Below are 18,053 nucleotides of genomic sequence, written 5' to 3' on the forward strand. Positions count from 1 at the left end.
CCTCTTTTACAATAATAGTAAATCACATCGGGCACTATTCACTTGACTGATTCTCACAGTCCTCTTAAGATGTGGGCCATGGTATCATCCACATTCTACAGAAGGGGAAGCAGAGGCCAGAGAGTGAGGAAACCTACCTAAGGTCCTGAATTTGACCTAGCTGTAATCTGTGGTCTGAGTCACCGTCTACACAGCCCACAGGGTAAAGGAACAGGTGATTGAAGAAGCAGACCTCTTCCTCATCCTCCACTTCCTAAAACCCATTGAGAGCCCAAAGAGGGGATGCCCACTCTCCTTTCTTGTACAAGGAAGTGGCCTCAGTCTGATGGGTCAGCAGCCCCCTCCCTCAAATGTATCTTCTGAACCTTGTCCCTCTATTACAGAGCTCTGCCTCTTGCTGATTCTGTTGGAAGCCAAACCCATGAAACGTGAGTGGGATTCACACAAGGGTGAATCCGTGGGAACAACTCAGCCCCAGCCTGAACTTGGGAAGGGATCTGAGCCCCTACTCCACACCCTTAACCCAGGGAGGATGCAGTTTCTGGCCGTTCCCCAACCCCAGCACTCCCTCCTCTGGGATTACCAAACCTACCCACAGTCCCTAACTCAGCCCTCACCTTCTGACCACGGCCTCTGCCCACAGCTTCCTGTCCCAGTTGGTGCCCCCCAAACTCCACATGTGACAATGCCAGCACCTGTCGCTGTAACCCAGGATTCAGCTCTCCATCTGGGGATATCATCACCAGCCCTTTGGAGGCCTTTTGTGATGGTACCGAGGAGGCTTGGGGTGGGGGATGGTGGAGGGGCAAATCACAGATTGTGGTGCATTACGCATGCCAGAGGGGGACATGTGATGGCTGAGCACTTCAGCCCTTGACCTTGGGAAGAGCACAGAAAAAAAGAAAGGAAAAGCCATCGAGTTGGAGAGATAAGAAGTGACTAAACATAGCTTCTTAGACAGGAGCTGGGCCCTAGGAGCTCCTCCACGTGTCCTTCAAGGACTAGAGAAGGATGCCCCACTTTGGCACTGCCCAATGTGTCCAAATCTAGGGTGTCGGCCAGAAGGCGGAGATGAGCAAAGACAATTAAGTGGCCTTCAGAAATGGCTTGCTCAATCTGTAGCCCAGCCACAGCAGTGCAGCCTGAGCCTTATTCTTTCGTGAGTCAGAACCCACTGGACGGCACTTAACAACAAACACCAACAAACACCAACTGATTAAGTGTCAGTCCTGTGGTGGAGAGTCAGGTGGGAATGAGGAAACTCACGTCTACAGGAGGTGACTCTGCCCTGTTGTGTCCCAGACATCAACGAGTGTGCACCGCCCTGGGAAGTGTCCTGTGGGAAATTTGCCGACTGTCAGAACGTGGAGGGGAGTTTCAGGTGTGCGTGCAACCCAGGATATGTGCTCGCTACTGGAGGGAGAGTATTCAAGAATGAGAGTGAGAACACGTGCCAAGGTAAGAACCCCCACCGTCCTCCATCTCCTTCAGGTATTGGGGTCACCAGAGCTGTTCCTGTGGCTTCCATGGGCAACGCCCTGGCCACATGTGTGCCACTTGGATCTGAGCTGGGACAGGTTTAATGCACAGAGAGGCAAGTGGTGTGAGAGCCGCCCGCACAGACCCTGGGACCGGGTGCCTGGGTCCACATCTATCTTTGCCAGCTGTGTGTGAGACATTGGTCAGGATACGTATTCATAACGCATGTTCGTGTTTGAGACGTGGTAATATGATTGCAGGAGTCCTGGTGTGGCACTGTGGGTTAATGCACCAGACTGCAAAGCCGTTTGAACTGCAAGGTTGGCGGTTTGAGCTCACCAGCTGCTCCTCCGAAATCCTATATAGGGTCGTTATGGGTCGGAATCTACTCAATGGCACTTAACAACAATATGGTTGCAATATCCTATTTAGAGGACTCCTGGTGTGGCGCTATAGGATAAGCCCTGAACTGCTGAACCCTATACAAGGTTGCTGTGAATTGGAATCGATCCCGTGGCACCTAATGAATGACAAACAAGAACAATCCTATTTGAAAAAGAGTGGTAAGGAGAGAGAGAAAGGCCTATGATTTAAAGAGGAAAACAAAAGCAGTTTTGCCTTTCGTTAACCGTGTGACCATGAACAAGCTACCTTGATGCTCTGTGCCTCAGTTTACCCATCTGTTAAAGGGAGCTGACAAAAGTAGCATTGTTGGGAAGGTAAATGAGCTCACAAAATGACCTAAGGACACTTGGCTCACAGAACAGGTTTTGTCAGTGATGGTTGGTAAAGTCATCTGTAGGGTGGCCTTGCAGGAAGACATGGTTCAGGTCAGAAGGAGCTAGGGCTGGTGCCTCCTCTCATACCCAACCTCAGTGAGGAGTGGGCTGGGTGGGGAAGGGGCTTCAGACTTCTGCAGGGCAGTGGGTGGGCGGGAGCCAGGATTCACCCAGGTGTTGGCTATGACTGATAACAACCCTGCGTAGGGTTTCGGAGGTTGTAAATCTTTACAAGAAGCCTCATCTTTCTCCCACGGAACAGCTGGTAGTTTCGAACTGCTGACCTTGTGATTCACAGCCCAATTCGTAACCACTATGTTGCCAGAGCGTCTTAGGACTCACCCAGAGAAGGAGTCAATTCAGTGAGCATTGAGTGGAACTGAGCCAGGGTGGGAGGGGAGCCAAGCTCCAGAGAGGGTTAGGTGGCAAGTCCAGCAGACCCTCCGAATGCAGAGAACAAAGCCCATGGCCCTGCTCCCAGCCCCGCCCCTCCGCCCTGTCAGCAGGCTGGGGGGTGAGGAGGCGGGGGTAGGTGGGCGCACTTCACCCTGGTAGAAGACAGGGTAGAGTGTGTGCTGGAAACATGGTTCACACAGACAAGGCTCCCACGGGTGTCTGGGCCAGAGGACAGGGCCTTTGTGGATCAGGAGAAGGTCCCTCTTCTCCAGGACACAGTCGTGTTTGGGGACTGAGGGTGGGCTGGTCTTCAGCCCCTACTCATCCCCTCTGCTGAGCAGCCTATACAGTGAACCACCTGAACACGATCTGTCTGCGTCCTGTCCCCCACACAGGGGAAGGGGATGCTTATGTTGCCATGTTAGATACGGGCTGGAGCTGAGAGAGGAGGGCTCAGGCAGAGACATGGATGAGGGCGTGGTGAGGTGGGGAAGGACTCCCAAGGATCTCAAAACAGGGAATGGGGAGGAGATGCTGCTGGCTGGTATGGAGCAGGACCTATGGCCTAAAGCTCCAGTTCAGGGAGGGAGGGGCTCAGTGAGTCCTGGCTCTCAGCACCATTTCCAGGGCTAAGTCTCTCCCAAGGAGGTCAATTCAGATGAGGCTGAGCCCCCCTGGTGGCAGGTAGGGTGAGGTATGAATTCTCCATTCAGGCCTGGATCCTCACTCATCCACTTCCTGCCAAATCCACAGGATGACTTTGTGAGAATCAGAAAATGGTGCCTTCTGGGCCCTAGGGCTGCCCACCCTGACCCAGTGCCCTTGTGCAGGGCACAGCCTACCCACATTATTCTGGCTTGAGTGTGAAACTTGGTTTGTCTCCTGGGAATTGGAGTCTTAGTTGGTGTAGAGGAGAGACATGCTGTCCTGCTAGGGTTGCTGGGATAGTGAGGAGAACTCGGTCAGAGAGCAGCTGCCCCAAGAAATCAGGTCAAAGGTGCCTGGAACAAGAGGTCACCATTGGGAGCCAAGAGAGAGTCCAGCTAGGAGAAGCAGCATTTAACAAGGATGTCCGCTTTAGGACTAAGGTGCGCCTGACCCAAGCCATGGGATTTTCAGTAACCTCATGTGCATGCAAAAGTTAGACAGTGAATATGGAAGACCACAGAAGAATTGATGCATTTGAGTTATGGTGTTGGAGGAAAAGATTGAAAGTGTCATGGACTGCCCAAAGAGCAAATAGATCTATGTTGGAAAAAGTGCAGCCAGCGTGCTCCTTGGAGGCCAGGATGGCCAAACTTCATCTCTCATACTTCGGACATATTGTCAGGAGAGAACAGTCGCTGGAGAAGGATATCATGTTTGGTAAAGTGGAGGGTCAGAGAAAAAGAGGAAGACCCCCAGCGAGATGGATTGGCAAAGTGGCAGCATCAGTAGACTCAAAACGTGGCAACAATTGTGAGGTTGGCCCAGGATCAGGCAGTGTTTTGTTCTGTTGTGCATAGTAGAGTCATTATGAGTCAGTACCGAATCGATGGATGGCACCTTACAACAATTTCCAGCAAGGCCCAGGGTTACCCTGCTCTATCTCCTGAGGTCAGGATACAACCTGGCAAAGGGTTAAAGGGCCTGACAGATAGGGAAGACAGCCATTTCAGCCGCATCTGATTAACCGAGCATCTGGGCCACCATACTCACCTATAGACATCTTCGTGTGAATTAGGAAAGGTACACTTGCCGGAGGAAACAGCTTTTATGGATGTTTTTGTGCCTGGAAACGCACAGTCCCTATCCCTGAAGGCTGCTATGGCGGCAGATGTTCACCATCCTCTCCTTCCCTTTGCAGACATAGACGAGTGTCAGCAAAAGCGCAAACCGTGTAAAGAACGAGGCACCTGTGTCAACACACAAGGCAACTACACCTGCAAGTGCCCTATTGGCTTTGAATTCAAACCGGAGGACCCAAAGTTGTGCAAAGGTACAGACCCCGGAAGAAATGTATGAGGCTGGACTGAAGCCGGGTCTGATTGGAGGCAGGTCACACAGCCAAGGAAGCGAAGATTCTCAGATTCCTACAATACCAAGGTCTGCTAAGGCCTTGTCCAAGGACTCGCCTCACCAGAAGGCTCTGGTACAGAGTAGGAGCCTTCTGGACCAAGGGCTCCCCTACAGGTCCCCTGCCCCTGATAGTATCCCCCAGACCTTCCTCATTTGTCTGATGAAAACAAAGGGAAGAAGGTGCCACTTCTGGTTCTGAGAAGGGGAACCTTGGCCTGGGCTAGGGAGGGAAGTCCAGTTCCCATGACTCAGTTGTCCTCCTAGCTTTGGTTCCACTGCCCTTAAACTGGAGACCATGGGTCTTGCTGCACACATCTTAGGATGAAGGTCACACTAAGGTGCTTCGAGGTCACCAGGTGGTACCACTTTCAATAATGGTGGGGTTCTTGGCTCTGGCTCCAGACTGTCAGGAGATGGGGAAGTGGGTGTGGTGAGCCAGGCTGGACAGGGCCTGACCTTCTGACTTTATCCCCAGATGTGAATGAATGTATTCTGCAAAACCCATGCCACACCACCACTCACTGCCTCAACATTGTGGGTGGCTATAAATGCGTCTGCAGAAATGGCTGGAAGCCGAAACCTGGGTCACCCCATGGCCCAAACAACACTGTTTGTGAAGAAGGTACAGAGCTCAGATCCCACATCCTGGAGACCCTCCATCAAAGCATCTGATCACAGATTCTAGGGTACCCTAGAATGAGGCAACAAGCAGAATGAGGGCTGGGGGTCCACTGCTCGGCCAGACTTTGACCCCTCTGAGATTAGAAATGAAAAGATAATGGAAAACGTCAGGGTAGGAGCTGGCTGTTGAGGGGGCCCCAGGCAGCAGCTAATTTTGAGTGAGATGAAGGTGTTTCAATACCTTTACACGTGTACGTTGTAGGGATTCACATGCTGCGTGTCAGCCTTCTCCACACTCCCATGGTCCCTACTACGTCCACTCAGAGATGTAGCGCTATCTTACATGGGGAGGGAAGGGGTTAGAGAAAAACTAAGGCCAGGAAGAAGGGGTGAAGCACACAGAGGAGAGGGAGGCACCTGATCGAGGCTGAGACAAACCCTCTCTGTGTCTCCAGACATGAACAAGTGCAGCATGGTACCACAACCCCACCCACTGAGGAAACACAAAACGTGCAACTGTGGCCAATGTTTGTTGTTAGTGTAGTAGCTAGTGCTTCTGTAACAGAAATACCACAAGTGGAAGTTCATCCTCTCACAATTTAGGAGACAAAAGTCCAAATTCAGAGCTCCAGCTCAAGGGGCAGACTCTCTGTCTGCTGGAGAGGAAGATCCTTGTCTTTTCAGCTTCTGCTTCCAGGTCCCTCGGATATTTCCATGTGTCTTGCTATCTATCTTCCCCCGTCCCCCCACCCCTTCTCTCCTCTGCTGGTTTGTTTAATCTCTTCTAGATCTCAAAAGATATAGACTCAAGACACACCCTACACTCATCCTTCCTCATTAACGTAACAAAGACAGCCCATTCCCACACATAGAGTTTAGGAATTACAACACATATTTAGGGGGGATGTAACTCAGTCCATAACAACACCCAAACCTGGGTTCCAGAATGACTAAGTGACCACTGAGTGCAAAGACCTGGCCTGGCCTCAGCTGGCATCCCCAACATACCACACACACACACACACACACACACACACATACACACATGGCCTCCAACCCAGTGAACTGTGTTCTTTCTATTCCCACAGAGAGCTTCACCTCCTGGACCCCTCCCTCAGGAATCAGCAGCCAGGTAAGTGACCTGAGTGGATACCCTCTGCACAAGATTCGCCCCTTTGTCCTTGCAACCCCCAGTCCACCCCGCACTGGGTTATCTGACCCCCTCCTCTTCCTCTCCTCAGAGCCTCTCCAGATTCTTTGTCAAAATTAAGGATCTGACCAAAGATTACAAGCCAGACTCAGCCACCACCACTACCCAAGTAAGGGTGGGACCTGGGGGATCCCAGGACAGCCTGAGGGTGGGTGCTTGGGGCATGGCTCAAGGTGGTGTAAACAGCCCTCAACCCAACCTGGGCTCCCTGGTCAGAGACAAACATGTGCCCATATGCAGACTATGTACGTACCACATACATCCCCATTACACAAATGCAGACACACATGTCCACCCTGACACGTGTGCATGCCCACACACCTGTGTACAAACACACACACGTGCACATGTAGTATATTAACACTGACCTCAGGCAAGTGTTTCTTCCTCTCTGGGCCTCAGCTTCGTAACTTATAACATAGACACAAAAATGGTGCCTACTTCATAGAGTGGGTGTGAAGGGTTAAATGAATCAACAGGAGATTAGGACCTGGCATAGAGTGTTATATTAGTGTAGGCATTGAGCCCAGCAACGTCTAATATATAGTAGAAGTCACTTAACGCACATTTTCTAGTTTTCTTTTTTTTCAACCATAAGAATACAATCGTATACGTAGTCACATTTTTAAAAAGTCAAAAGAAGATGTTTATTTTCAGACTTCACGGAATCTTAATAGATCCTAAATATGACCATTTCAACATGTAACTGATACAAAAAGGATTTTTAATGCAATATTTTACATTCTTCTTTGGATTAAGTTCTTGAAATCTGCTGTGTATTGTACGATCAGAACCCATCTTGATTTGGGCCAGTCACATTTCAAGTGCTCAAAAACCACATGGGGGCTCTTGGCAGCTGTCTGGGCAGTGCCTGGTGCACAGCTGATAAACACCGCCTGCTGTTGTATATGCATGCACACGGGGCTCATCCCCTTGCGTGTTTCCTGGCTACTGCAACGTTTCGATAATTCTCCTGTTCTTGGAAATCCAGAGGATCCTCCAGTCTGTCCCCTGGTGGGGGTGAGATCAGGGTCATTTGGGCAGCCTGTGTCCCTGCAGCATTCTCACCCACTCCCCAACCCCTTGCTCCAGAAAATGATTAGTTATATGGATGAGCTGCTGGAGGCTCCTGGGGACCTCATGCGCCAGGACCTGGCTGTCCAGCACCTCGATGCCACTCATATGCTCTTGGGCCTTGAAAACTTCTTTCGAATCCTAGCACAGACCATGCCAGGGACCTCCTTTACCTACAGTTCTCCTGCAAAAACAGGTGAGGCCTCCTCCTGCCCAGCCCCAGCCCCAGAACCCATTCTATACCCAGCACCCAGTCATGACCCCCTCTCCTCTCAGAGCTATCCGTGATGATCCAGGATGAGCATGGAGACAAAAACGTCACTGTGGGCCAGAGTCATGCACGGATGAGGCTCAACTGGGATGTGGCAGCTCCAAACAAGGATTCAGGTAACAGCTAGAGTCAGGAAGGGTTGCCGAGGGGTAGGAAAGGAGATCCCTGGGGAGAAGGCCAGGGTCAGGTTCAGAATATGTACTTTGTAGGGGGTGAGGGGGACTACAGCATCAAAGTGGGGCTGGCCAAACCTGGATCCGATGTACTAGAAGGGAGGAGGGGCTGAGAGAGGAAGGAGGAAGACAGAAGCAGCAGTGTGTCTGTCTGTCTTACAGGCCGTGTGGTGGTAGGCATCCTCTCTAGCCTGAAGATGCAGAAACTGCTGGCCAATGCCTCCTTGGACCTGGAGTTCAGTAAGAAGAAAGAACTGGAAAAGACCCATGAAAGCCCAGTCATCGGGGCCCAGTTCAAAATCCTCTCGGCCATCAACTCCGCATTTCTGAGCAACACGAACACAGAGCAGCTCGAACCTCCAGTCACCTTTGCCTTCTCCCACCTTGTGAGTCTTCAGGCTGGGACAGGAGGGGGTGGGGGTGGGGGTCAGCCCTCCTGTTCACTCCATAGCCCAAGTTATAGTGGCCCTTCTACTGTCTTCATTTCCCAACTTCCTCCTGCTCTGTTCCCTCCTCAAACATACCTCAGGGCCTTTGCACCTGCTGTTCCATCAGCCTGGGACACTTTCCCTATATGTTTCCAGTCCTTGCTCAGATGTTGCCTTCCTTGACTTCCTTACTTAAAATCGAACCTGTGATCAATCACTCAGCACATTTCTCCTATTCCATCCTAATCTTTGATAGTACTTTTCCCCCTTCTCACACACATGCTAGTTTACTTGTTTCCTAAGTTTATTTGGAAGCAGACTATCCAGTCAGCTAGGTAAGCACAGACTCACTTGTGCTTATTTATGAATTGGCAAAGAACAATTTCCATGGGCTTCACCACAACACATGTGAAACCATTCACTGCAGATTCACAAGTAAGCACAAGTAGGCCCTTGCTTACTTTACTGACTGGGTTCTCTGTCCCTGACAGGGATGGTCAGTTTGAAGAGAGACTTTGATTCTATAGGAAGGTGCTATAGGGTTGAGTGAAACACAGATCCCAGCCTATCTAAGAAGTAGAATTATTCCTGTGGTGAAAACAATGTGAAATTGTTCACTAGAGATTAATAAGCATAAGTAAACCCATGTTTACCTTGCTTCTTGGTTCATCTGACACAGATGATTTAGTCTTTCTCATCCATCTTCCCCCAGCATGTCAGCCGCTACAGGGTAGAGATTTTTATCTACTCTGTTCACTACTGTGCCCACTGGACCTGACAAATAGTAAACCCCAAACCAGAAGGAAAATTCACTTCCATTGAGTCAATTCCAACTCCTAGTGGTTCTATACCTGGTTTCTGAGACTGGACATCTTTATGGGAGCGGACAGTCTCATCTTTCTCCCATAGAGCGGCTGGTGGATTTGAACTGCTGCCCTTGCAGTTAGCAGCCCAATGCCTAACCCAAAGCACCGCGGGGCTCCTCTGGCAAACAATAGGTGCTCAGTAAATACTTGTCAATGAGAAGCAGCCCAGCCTGAGCAGAAGCATCCCCACCCCCACCCAGAGCTCAGAACCAAGAGAGGGTTCTGACCCACCTCTCTGACTGCCCCACTGCCCACAGCCGGAGATGCCCGGGCCCCGGCAAGAGCTGATCTGTGCCTTCTGGAAGAGAGACGGCGACAAGGGAGGGCACTGGGCCACCACAGGCTGCAAGAAGCTTGGCAGCCGCAATGGCAGCACCACCTGCCAATGCAACCACCTGAGCAGCTTTGCCATCCTCATGGCCCACTACAACGTGGAGGTGAGCAGCTGGGGCCACCTCGAGGGCTTAGGGGAGACACCAGCTGGTTCTCAGTAGTCCCACCCAACTGCTCCTTGAAATATTGTGGCGTTGTGGGTTAATGCGCTGGACTACAAAGTCGGTTTGAACTGCAAGGTTGGCAGTACAAGCTCACCAGCCACTCTTCAGAGACCCTATACAGGGTCGCTATGGATCAGAACCGACTCAACGGCACTTAACAACAGCATATGGGTGGGCAGCCCAGCGGGCCCCAGAACCCTTTCCTCTCTCTGGGGCTCCGGTGTTGTGTTCAATTCTGACTCACAGTGACCCCACAGGACAAGAGTGTTTTCCTAGGCTATCTTTTTTACTGCAGGAATTCTGGTGGTGGAATGGGTTGCATGCTGAGCAGCTAACCAAAAGGTCTGTGGTCCAAACCCATCAGCCACTCCAAGGGCTGATATGAAGCTGTCTGCTTCCATAAAGATTTATACCCTCAGAGACGTCCAAGGAGGAGTTCTGCTCTTGAATGGACAGTTGGGTTTGGGTCTTTGGTTTAATCTTTACTGGAGCAGATCTGGGCTTCCTGTTGTTGTTGTTGTTAAGTGCCTTCAAGTTGGTTCTGACTCATAGCGACCCTGTATAGGATTTTTGAGGAGTGGTTAGTGAGTTTGAACCGCCAACTTTGAGGTTCAAACCTTATCCTACAGCGCCATATCAGGACTCCTAGGATCTAACAAGTAAACTGAACAGTCTGGTAGTGCAGGGTCCAGCTTCAGCCAGGATACCTCTGATGATCCCCCCACACCACTTGGTACTTATGTGACCCTGGGGGCAGTCACCTGGTCCACCCCAAGGTAGAATAACCAGGACTGACCAGGCAGAAGTGTTGAACCCATGAGCTGATAGTCATGGCCAGGGTCAGAGGGACAGGACCTAAAGTCAGAGAGGAGGGTCTGCAAGTATGGACAATGAGGCTGCCCTAGGGAACTTTCTTAGAGAATACAGAGACTGACTACATGTGTGGGGGCAAAAAAACAGATCCGGACTAGGGATTCCTGCTGTGGCCACGGGAGAGTTTATTTCAGATGAGAGAGACAAGTAGGCCTGCTGGAAAGCGAGAACCAAAAGCTGAGCACCTAGATCAGGGTCCCGCAGGCCGGGGCCCAGGAGGATCACCGTGGAGTGAAAGGTCTCAGGGCCCAATTGAACCCCGCCCACACTGTCCCGCCCCCAGGACCCGAAGCTGGCTGTGATCACCAAGGTGGGACTGGCGCTGTCTCTCGTCTGCCTACTGTTGTGTATCCTCACCTTCCTGCTGGTGCGACCTATCCAGAGCTCGCGCACCACTGTGCACCTGCACCTCTGTATCTGCCTCTTCGTGGGCTCCGCTATTTTCCTGGCCGGAGTCGAGAACGAGGGCGGTGAGGTGAGACCACACCCATGGGGACTCTACCACACCCAGGGGGGACTAGCGAGTTCCAGGAAAGCATGGCCCAGTCCGCTCCCGGCACCAGATCCAGGAGATCGGCCCTGTGGTCTGCAGCCCCATCGCTGCCCAGGACCCAGTCCCGTCCGCTCTGGCTTTGTTGTTGTTGTTATGTGCCATCGAGTCGGTTCCGACCCATAGCGACCCTGTATAGGGTTTCCGAGGGTGTAAATCTTTACGGGAGTAGAAAGCCTCATCTTTCTCCCGCGGAGCAGCTGGTAGTTTCGAACCACTGACCTTAAGGTTCGCAGCCCAATTCGTAATCACTACGCTACCAGAGCTCTGGCTTTAGGGGTGCAAAACCAGGTCCCGGCTACATTCCCCTGGAAGGTCCAGTGGCAGCGGGCTGGAGAAGCGCATGGCCGATTCCACTTGCGGCTTAACTCCTCCTAGCCAGTGTGAGATGCCCTGGCGGGATCTAGTGGAGTTTGGGTCTGTCTCAGCCCCTCTAGACCGTGGCTCCACCCATACGTGTCTAGGCCCCGCCTACCTCCGGAAATCTCTAGCGAAGAAAGGCTCTGGTGGCCCGTGGCCACGCCCACATGTGACCCTGCCCCGCGCTGACGTCCCTTGGTCTGCTCCGCCCCGCAGGTGGGGCTGCGCTGCCGCCTAGTGGCCGGACTGCTACACTACTTCTTCCTGGCCGCATTCTGCTGGATGAGCCTTGAGGGTCTGGAGCTCTACTTCCTAGTGGTGCGGGTGTTCCAGGGCCAGGGCCTTAGCACCCGCTGGTTCTGCCTCATCGGCTACGGCGTGCCAGGCGTCATCGTGGGCATCTCAGCGGCTGTCAACAGTCAGGGCTACGGCCGAGCTATCTAGTGAGTGTGGCAGGCCCAGGTCATGGGGCAGTGCCTGACACTCTTGGCCCTGCACCCCTCCTATGGTGCTGACCCGACGACCCCCTTCCCTCTTGAGCAGCTGCTGGTTGGACCCTCAAGGTGGCTTCCTCTGGAGCTTCTTGGGACCAGTGGTCTTCACTGTTCTGGTAACTGCCCTCCCAATACCCCTACCCCAAGCCTGAGCAAGCCTGCCCCTTACTGTGTTCCTGCCTCCATGAGTTTGTGGGGCACCCCTAATCCCAGTTCTGTTCCCCACGCAGTGCAATGCTGTCATCTTCGTGATTACTATCTGGAAGCTCACTCAGAAGTTTTCTGAAATTAACCCTGATATGAAGAAATTAAAGAAGGCGCGGTGAGTAGAAGGGCAGGCGGGAAGGTGAGTGGGAGGGGTGGGTCTGGCCTGCCTCACTGGAGCTGGTGCCTTCTCTTCCCCAGGGTGCTGATTATCACCGCAATAGCCCAGCTCTTTGTGCTAGGCTGCACCTGGGTCTTCGGCCTATTTCTCTTCAACCCGCACAGCTGGGTCATGTCCTACACCTTCACCATCCTCAACTGCCTGCAGGGCCTCTTCCTCTTTGTGCTGCACTGCCTCCTCAACAAGAAGGTGCAGGGAGTGTCCGGGGTGGGCCTGAGGGGCGGGATCTGTCAGTCCTCCATCTAATAACCCTGCACCCGGGCCCACAGGTCAGAGAGGAGTACTGGAAGTGGGCTTGTGTGTTTACCGGGAACAAGTATTCAGAGTTCACTTCATCTACTTCAGCTACCAGCCACCAGACCCGGGTAGGGGCTGTGCCTGGGCAGGAGAGTGGGTGGGTGCCACAACTGTCTTGTTCAGACCTGATTTGACTCTTTCCTTTCCAGGCCCTCAGACAGTCAGAATCCTGCATGTGAAGGCGGTTTCTAGATAGGCAGCTTTTGCACACGCTGAAGACCACCCTTCCTCTCCCCACTCTTCTCTCTCCGCCCTCCCACCTCTGCGCTGTCCGGCGCCTAGGAGACACGAGGTGACAGCTGTGGTCTGGCATCAAACTGCAACACCAGCCAGGATGGCCCCAACTGCAACCCAGGGTGGCTCAGGGCTGCAATCTGGGTACAGGTCTCAGGGACACTCAGGGCTCTTGTTCCCAAGCTGGCCATTTCGCACATCCAGCTTTGTTAACATCACAAGGGGCCATGTGCTAGGGTCCAACTTCCCTTGTAAGCTAAGACTGATGTCAGGGATGGGAGACAGCAGGGCCTAGGCCTCCAGCTCCGCCCCTGAAACTCACGGTACAGAGGCCCCACTGCCCAGAGCAGGGGGTTCTAATTGTCAGACTGTAGATGTTGTGTAATGTTTTTATCTGTATGAACTTTTCAATGTTGACACTTTAATATTAAAAATACCAACGATACAAGAGTGCCACGTTGCTCACTGACCCCAGCGCCAACAAAATAAGCAGAGCAGGTGAACTCCAACTTTCTTAATAAAATTTATTCTCACACAAATCTACAACTTTAAGACAGTAAAAAGAGGCCTGGTGTTGCTGAGGAAGGAAGAGATCCCAAAGCACCAGTCAGGATGCAGGGACGGCTTGGTCTGGCGGGCGCTGGGTTATCGGCTCTGCTCAACTGGAGACACAAACAAAGCCCGGTAAGGTGAGCGGCCTGCCCCTCCAGCAACCCAGCATGTCCTCAGCCCCCCTGCCCACCCACTTACTGTATGTGGAGATGTCGATTTCTTCTGGAAGCTCCGCCACATTCACTTCAAACCTGTCCTGGACGTCATTGAGTGTTTTGGCATCGTTCTCATCAGACACAAAAGTGATAGCCAAGCCTTTGGTGCCAAAGCGACCAGCACGGGCCACCTGCAAGGGGACAGAAGCAGGGGTCAGTCAGTCTCTAGCCAGACCTGGGAGAGGAATGGAGAGGGAGAGCCCTGTGGGCTGCTCACCCGGTGAAGATAGGTGTCTGAGTCCTCTGGCATGTCGTAGTTGAAGACGATGTTGACCCGCTCAATGTCCATCCCTCGGCCAAATAGATTGGTGGCCACCAGGATACGCCGCTGGAAATCCTTGAATTGCTGGTAGCGTGACAAGCTGGGGAAAACAAGAGACGTCAGGCACCAAGCCTCTGGGTGGCTTCCCCTCTCAGGGTGGTCCCAGCCCATACACTCACCGCTCTTCCTGGGCCATTCCCCGATGGATAGCAATGGCGGGGAAGTTCTGCTCCACCAGGAGCTGGGCCAAAGCCATGCAGCGCTGCACAGACTTTACGAAGATCACTACCTGTGAGAGACAGCCATTAGGGTCCCATGATCAGGAGACAAAGCAGCCTCCTGAAGCCCTAGACACCCATGGCACCATCACCTGATTAAACTCCAGCACATCCAGGAGGTCAAAGAGCTTGCGGTTCTTCTCACTGTCCTTGAGCTTGACGTAGTACTGCTGCAGCCCGTGCAGCGTGAGCTTGGTCTCATCGTCCACAAACACCTCCATCGGCTGTTGGGGGAAGGCAGAGATGGGCGGCCAGGGCTTACTGGTGGGCTCTTAACCTGCCTAGGGAACCTTCCAAAGCTGCCTCTTGCTGAGATCTGTCTCAGCTGAATGTAAGCTCTGGCCCAGGTTCAGGGAGAGCAGGGCTCCCCGCAGCCTCCCATACTCCACAGGTGCCAAGAGAGCAGTGGGACCCCAGGACCTGTGGGCAGGCAGGGGACCATGCCCTACTCACATCCTGCATGAACTTCCTACAGACAGGCCGGATATCCTTGCTCAGGGTGGCACTGAACATCATGCACTGCTTCTCGTGGGGCGTCAGGCGGAAAATCTCCTGCACATCCCGCCGCATGTCTGGAGAAGGGACAGGAAAGAGACAGGAGCATCAGCACCTGCCAGACCACGGTCCCCACCCGAGACCAGGCCCAGACCCCTCCCAACCTGAGCCAGGAAGCCACTGGCACCGTGAAGAGGGCAGTCGGTTTGAGAGCGGACCAAGTGGAGGGAGGGGTGAGTCCCAAGGTGCCTGAGGGGCTGGACTCCTGATGGACAAGCACAGGCGAGGGAGGAGCTGCGGTCCACTTACACGCGGCCAGCGCGGAGCAGCCGGGCCAGTGTGCCTCGTGCCACGCTTCAGGGAAGGGAGCCTGAGGCAGAGACAGCTGCTGAGGTGAGAGCTGCAGCTGCCCCTGGACACAAAGCCCTGTCTCCCACCGGCCTTGTAGGGACTCACTGAGGGCAGGGGCCTAGAATGCCACGGGCTGCAAGGTGAAGCAACTGTTGAGGGCAATGTGTGCCTGCGGTCCCTGGCTGTATCACTGACAACGAGGAAATCTTTCCCAAAGAGTATTCAAGGGAGACCTATGTGCTCACCCCCAATGAACCCCCCTCGGCCCCGGGCAGCTGGCTCTGCAGCCCAGGGGGTGGGACTCACCCAACTGCTCCAGCATCTTGTCACACTCATCCAGCACAAAATGCTTCACGTTCTTCAGGTTGAGACTCCTGTTTCGCACCAGTGCCAGGATGCGGCCTGGGGTCCCCACTACTACGTGCGGACAATTCTTCTTCAGCACTTCTTCGTCCTTCTTGATGGAGAGGCCACCAAAAAAAACAGACACCTACGGGGACAGGAAGTCGCTTTTCACCCATCCTAGCTGAAGGTTCATCCCCTTGAGGACGCTGCCCTCAAGCCCGAGAACAGGCCTGGTCTGTAGGGATACAGGCTCCTCAGAGAAGCAGCCCAGGGCTGGGGCGGCACAAGCCTCAGGGGCCATGCATAATTCAGCAGGCTTTTAAGGAGCAGAAACCACCACAAACCTCAAAGGCAATGGCAGCAGCCAAGCTTAGTAAAGACTAGCTGGGCCCGAGCCGAGCCGAGGCAGCAAGCTGCAGAGAACCAGTGGGCGCCCGCCGGAGCTCACCTTGACATTGGGCATGTACTTGGAGAAGCGTTCATACTCTTTGCTGATCTGGAAGGCCAGTTCCCGAGTGTGGCACATGACCAGGACGGACACCTGTGGGACAGGAGGAGAGGGATCCTTAAGCCAGGGTCCTAAACCTCCCCAAGGAGCTCTGGTAGCGTAGTGGTTACGAATCGGGCTATGAGCCACAAGGTCAGCAGTTTGAAACTACCAGCGGTTCTGGGGGAGAAAGATGAGGTGGTCTGCTCCCGTAAAGATTTACAGCCTCGCTATGAGTTGGAACCGACTCCACGGCACTTAACAACAACAACAAACCTTCCCATGGCCCAAAGCCCACACATGTTGAGCTCTTACCTTCTCGGCCCCCAACCCACGTGTGGACCTCCAACACCAAGGCCATTAGGACGTCCAGTTCCCTGGCTCCTCTTCCTCACAGCCCCACACCCTCTCCTACCCCCAGGAGGCAGGGAACTCCTGAGGGGCACCCACACTCAGCACCTACAGAAAGGCTAGTGAGACCCAGCCTAACAATGCAGGTGACTTGTGGCTGAGCTCCAACACTACTGTGCTCAGTATAACCTCACGTTTCTGGAGAGCACATGTCCCTGAAACTCAGTCCTCAGCTTGTCTAGTCACAGAGTGGAGAAACAGGATGCTTTCTTTTTGGTTTATCAGTATTTTCTGAGTTTGTTAGTTAAGCACCGTCTTTCGACTACCATGCAGTCAGTTTTGACTCAGCGACCCTATAAAGGACAGAGAACTGTTTCTTATGGGAACAGGCAGCCTCTTGTCTGTCTCATGTTAAGTGGCTGGTGGGTTTGAACTGCCAACCTAGTGGTTAGCAGGTAAGCCTAATACTTAACCCACTGCACCACCAGGACTCCTTATTAAATACTAGACTTGATTTCAAAAAACCATAAAAATAATATGGGGATAAAAATTTTCAAAGAGGTGAAAGAGGACCAGAAAGTGGCAGGGGCTGTTGCCAGAACCGGAGGTCACCCATACCTGTCCACTGACGGGCTCAATCTGTTGCAGGGTGGCCAGCACGAAGACCGCAGTCTTGCCCATCCCAGACTTGGCTTGGCACAGGACGTCCATCCCCAGGATGGCTTGGGGAATACACTCATGCTGGACTGAAGAGGCAAAGACATTCCTGTCAGGTCACAAATGACTGGGCCTGGGGTGTCTGCACTGTACCATGTTACAAAGGGCATTGACTAGACACCTGTGGGCCACGGGCCCTACCTGGACAGCAGGTGCTCCCTCCCCGGGGCAGGGATGGTCTGGGTGGTCCCGGCAGACATGACAGGGAGACATACCCTCAGATGGATGTTCAAAGCCACAGTCCACAATGGCCCTCAGCAGCTCTGGTTTCAGCAGAAAGTCCCGGAAGCCAGAGCTGTGGATGGACACGTAGGAGCCCTTGACATCTTTCTTGGGGGGAGCTGGAGTGCTCTCTGGAGGAGCCTGGGGCTCTTCATCCTCCTCATAATCCAGAAGCTCATTTTCCACATCCTGTTCAGCCATAGTGCTGGGGACAGAGAGAGGGTAGAGGGCAGTGAGCAAGGTGTTAGCAGGAAAACCTGCCTGCAAGGGGGACACAAGTCCCCAGGCCAAGCATAGTGAACACCATCCTCCTTCCCTCACCTCCACTCAAAGCATTGGTAGGTTCCATCAGCTCCACCTAAGAACTGCCTCCAACTCCATCCCATCTTCACATGTGAGGACACATGGTACACTCACCATCACACCTGCCCCTCATAGAACACACCCCATCCAAGTCCCTGAGCAACACTAACAGAACCAGCCACCAACGAAATGGCAGTTCAACCACAGCCAGTGGTGCCTCAGACAAGGGGTCTAGCAATCTACTTCTGCAAAGCTGACGGCCAAGAAAAACCTAGGGAGCTGTTCTACTCTGAAACACAGAGGGGACCGAGTTCAACAGCAGCTAAAACACACACACACACACACACACAGACCCCCAAAGGCTGCTCAGCCCTCAGTGAGTCCTAGTCCTGGCGTCTCTGTGTGGCCCTGCCCACCTCATTCAGCAATA

General features: G+C 53.1%; 2 protein-coding genes across 2 annotated transcripts in view; one reads left to right on the plus strand and one right to left on the minus strand.

Moving 5' to 3' along the window:
- The window catches only part of CD97 (CD97 molecule), a 35,988-nt gene extending 22,998 nt beyond the window's left edge, over positions 1–12,990 (plus strand). The window contains 17 exon segments of the mRNA XM_006874320.1: positions 644–769; positions 1,303–1,458; positions 4,501–4,632; positions 5,188–5,334; positions 6,422–6,465; positions 6,575–6,652; positions 7,636–7,813; positions 7,894–8,004; positions 8,224–8,447; positions 9,556–9,792; positions 11,009–11,200; positions 11,852–12,078; positions 12,179–12,245; positions 12,360–12,451; positions 12,535–12,703; positions 12,784–12,879; positions 12,961–12,990. Coding sequence (XP_006874382.1) covers positions 644–769; positions 1,303–1,458; positions 4,501–4,632; positions 5,188–5,334; positions 6,422–6,465; positions 6,575–6,652; positions 7,636–7,813; positions 7,894–8,004; positions 8,224–8,447; positions 9,556–9,792; positions 11,009–11,200; positions 11,852–12,078; positions 12,179–12,245; positions 12,360–12,451; positions 12,535–12,703; positions 12,784–12,879; positions 12,961–12,990 — 2,306 coding nt within the window.
- Positions 12,991–13,690: 700 nt separating this feature from the next.
- On the minus strand, positions 13,691–17,521 carry DDX39A (DEAD (Asp-Glu-Ala-Asp) box polypeptide 39A). The gene is made up of 10 exons (XM_006874321.1): positions 17,314–17,521; positions 17,000–17,127; positions 15,992–16,084; positions 15,505–15,688; positions 14,806–14,924; positions 14,445–14,576; positions 14,254–14,363; positions 14,030–14,174; positions 13,796–13,943; positions 13,691–13,707 (listed from the first exon to the last, which is right to left on the minus strand). Exons 1-10 carry the CDS (start codon positions 17,519–17,521, stop codon positions 13,691–13,693), a joined length of 1,284 nt encoding a protein of 427 aa, XP_006874383.1.
- Between the last annotated feature and the right edge of the window lie 532 nt (positions 17,522–18,053).

Source organism: Chrysochloris asiatica, unplaced genomic scaffold, assembly GCF_000296735.1.
Source record: "Chrysochloris asiatica unplaced genomic scaffold, ChrAsi1.0 scaffold00268, whole genome shotgun sequence".
Taxonomy (NCBI): Eukaryota; Metazoa; Chordata; class Mammalia; order Afrosoricida; family Chrysochloridae; genus Chrysochloris; species Chrysochloris asiatica.

Bases quoted from the DNA above. Each gene is read 5' to 3' on its own strand.
- DDX39A (XM_006874321.1), bottom strand. From the start codon at position 17,521: ATGGCTGAACAGGATGTGGAAAATGAGCTTCTGGATTATGAGGAGGAT. The intron at 14,925-15,504 runs GTGAGTCCCACC...TCCCTTCTCCAG, and splicing joins CAAGATGCTGGAGCAGTTGG to ACATGCGGCGGGATGTGCAG. The intron at 14,364-14,444 runs GTGATGGTGCCA...TGTCTCTCACAG, and splicing joins ATGTGCTGGAGTTTAATCAG to GTAGTGATCTTCGTAAAGTC.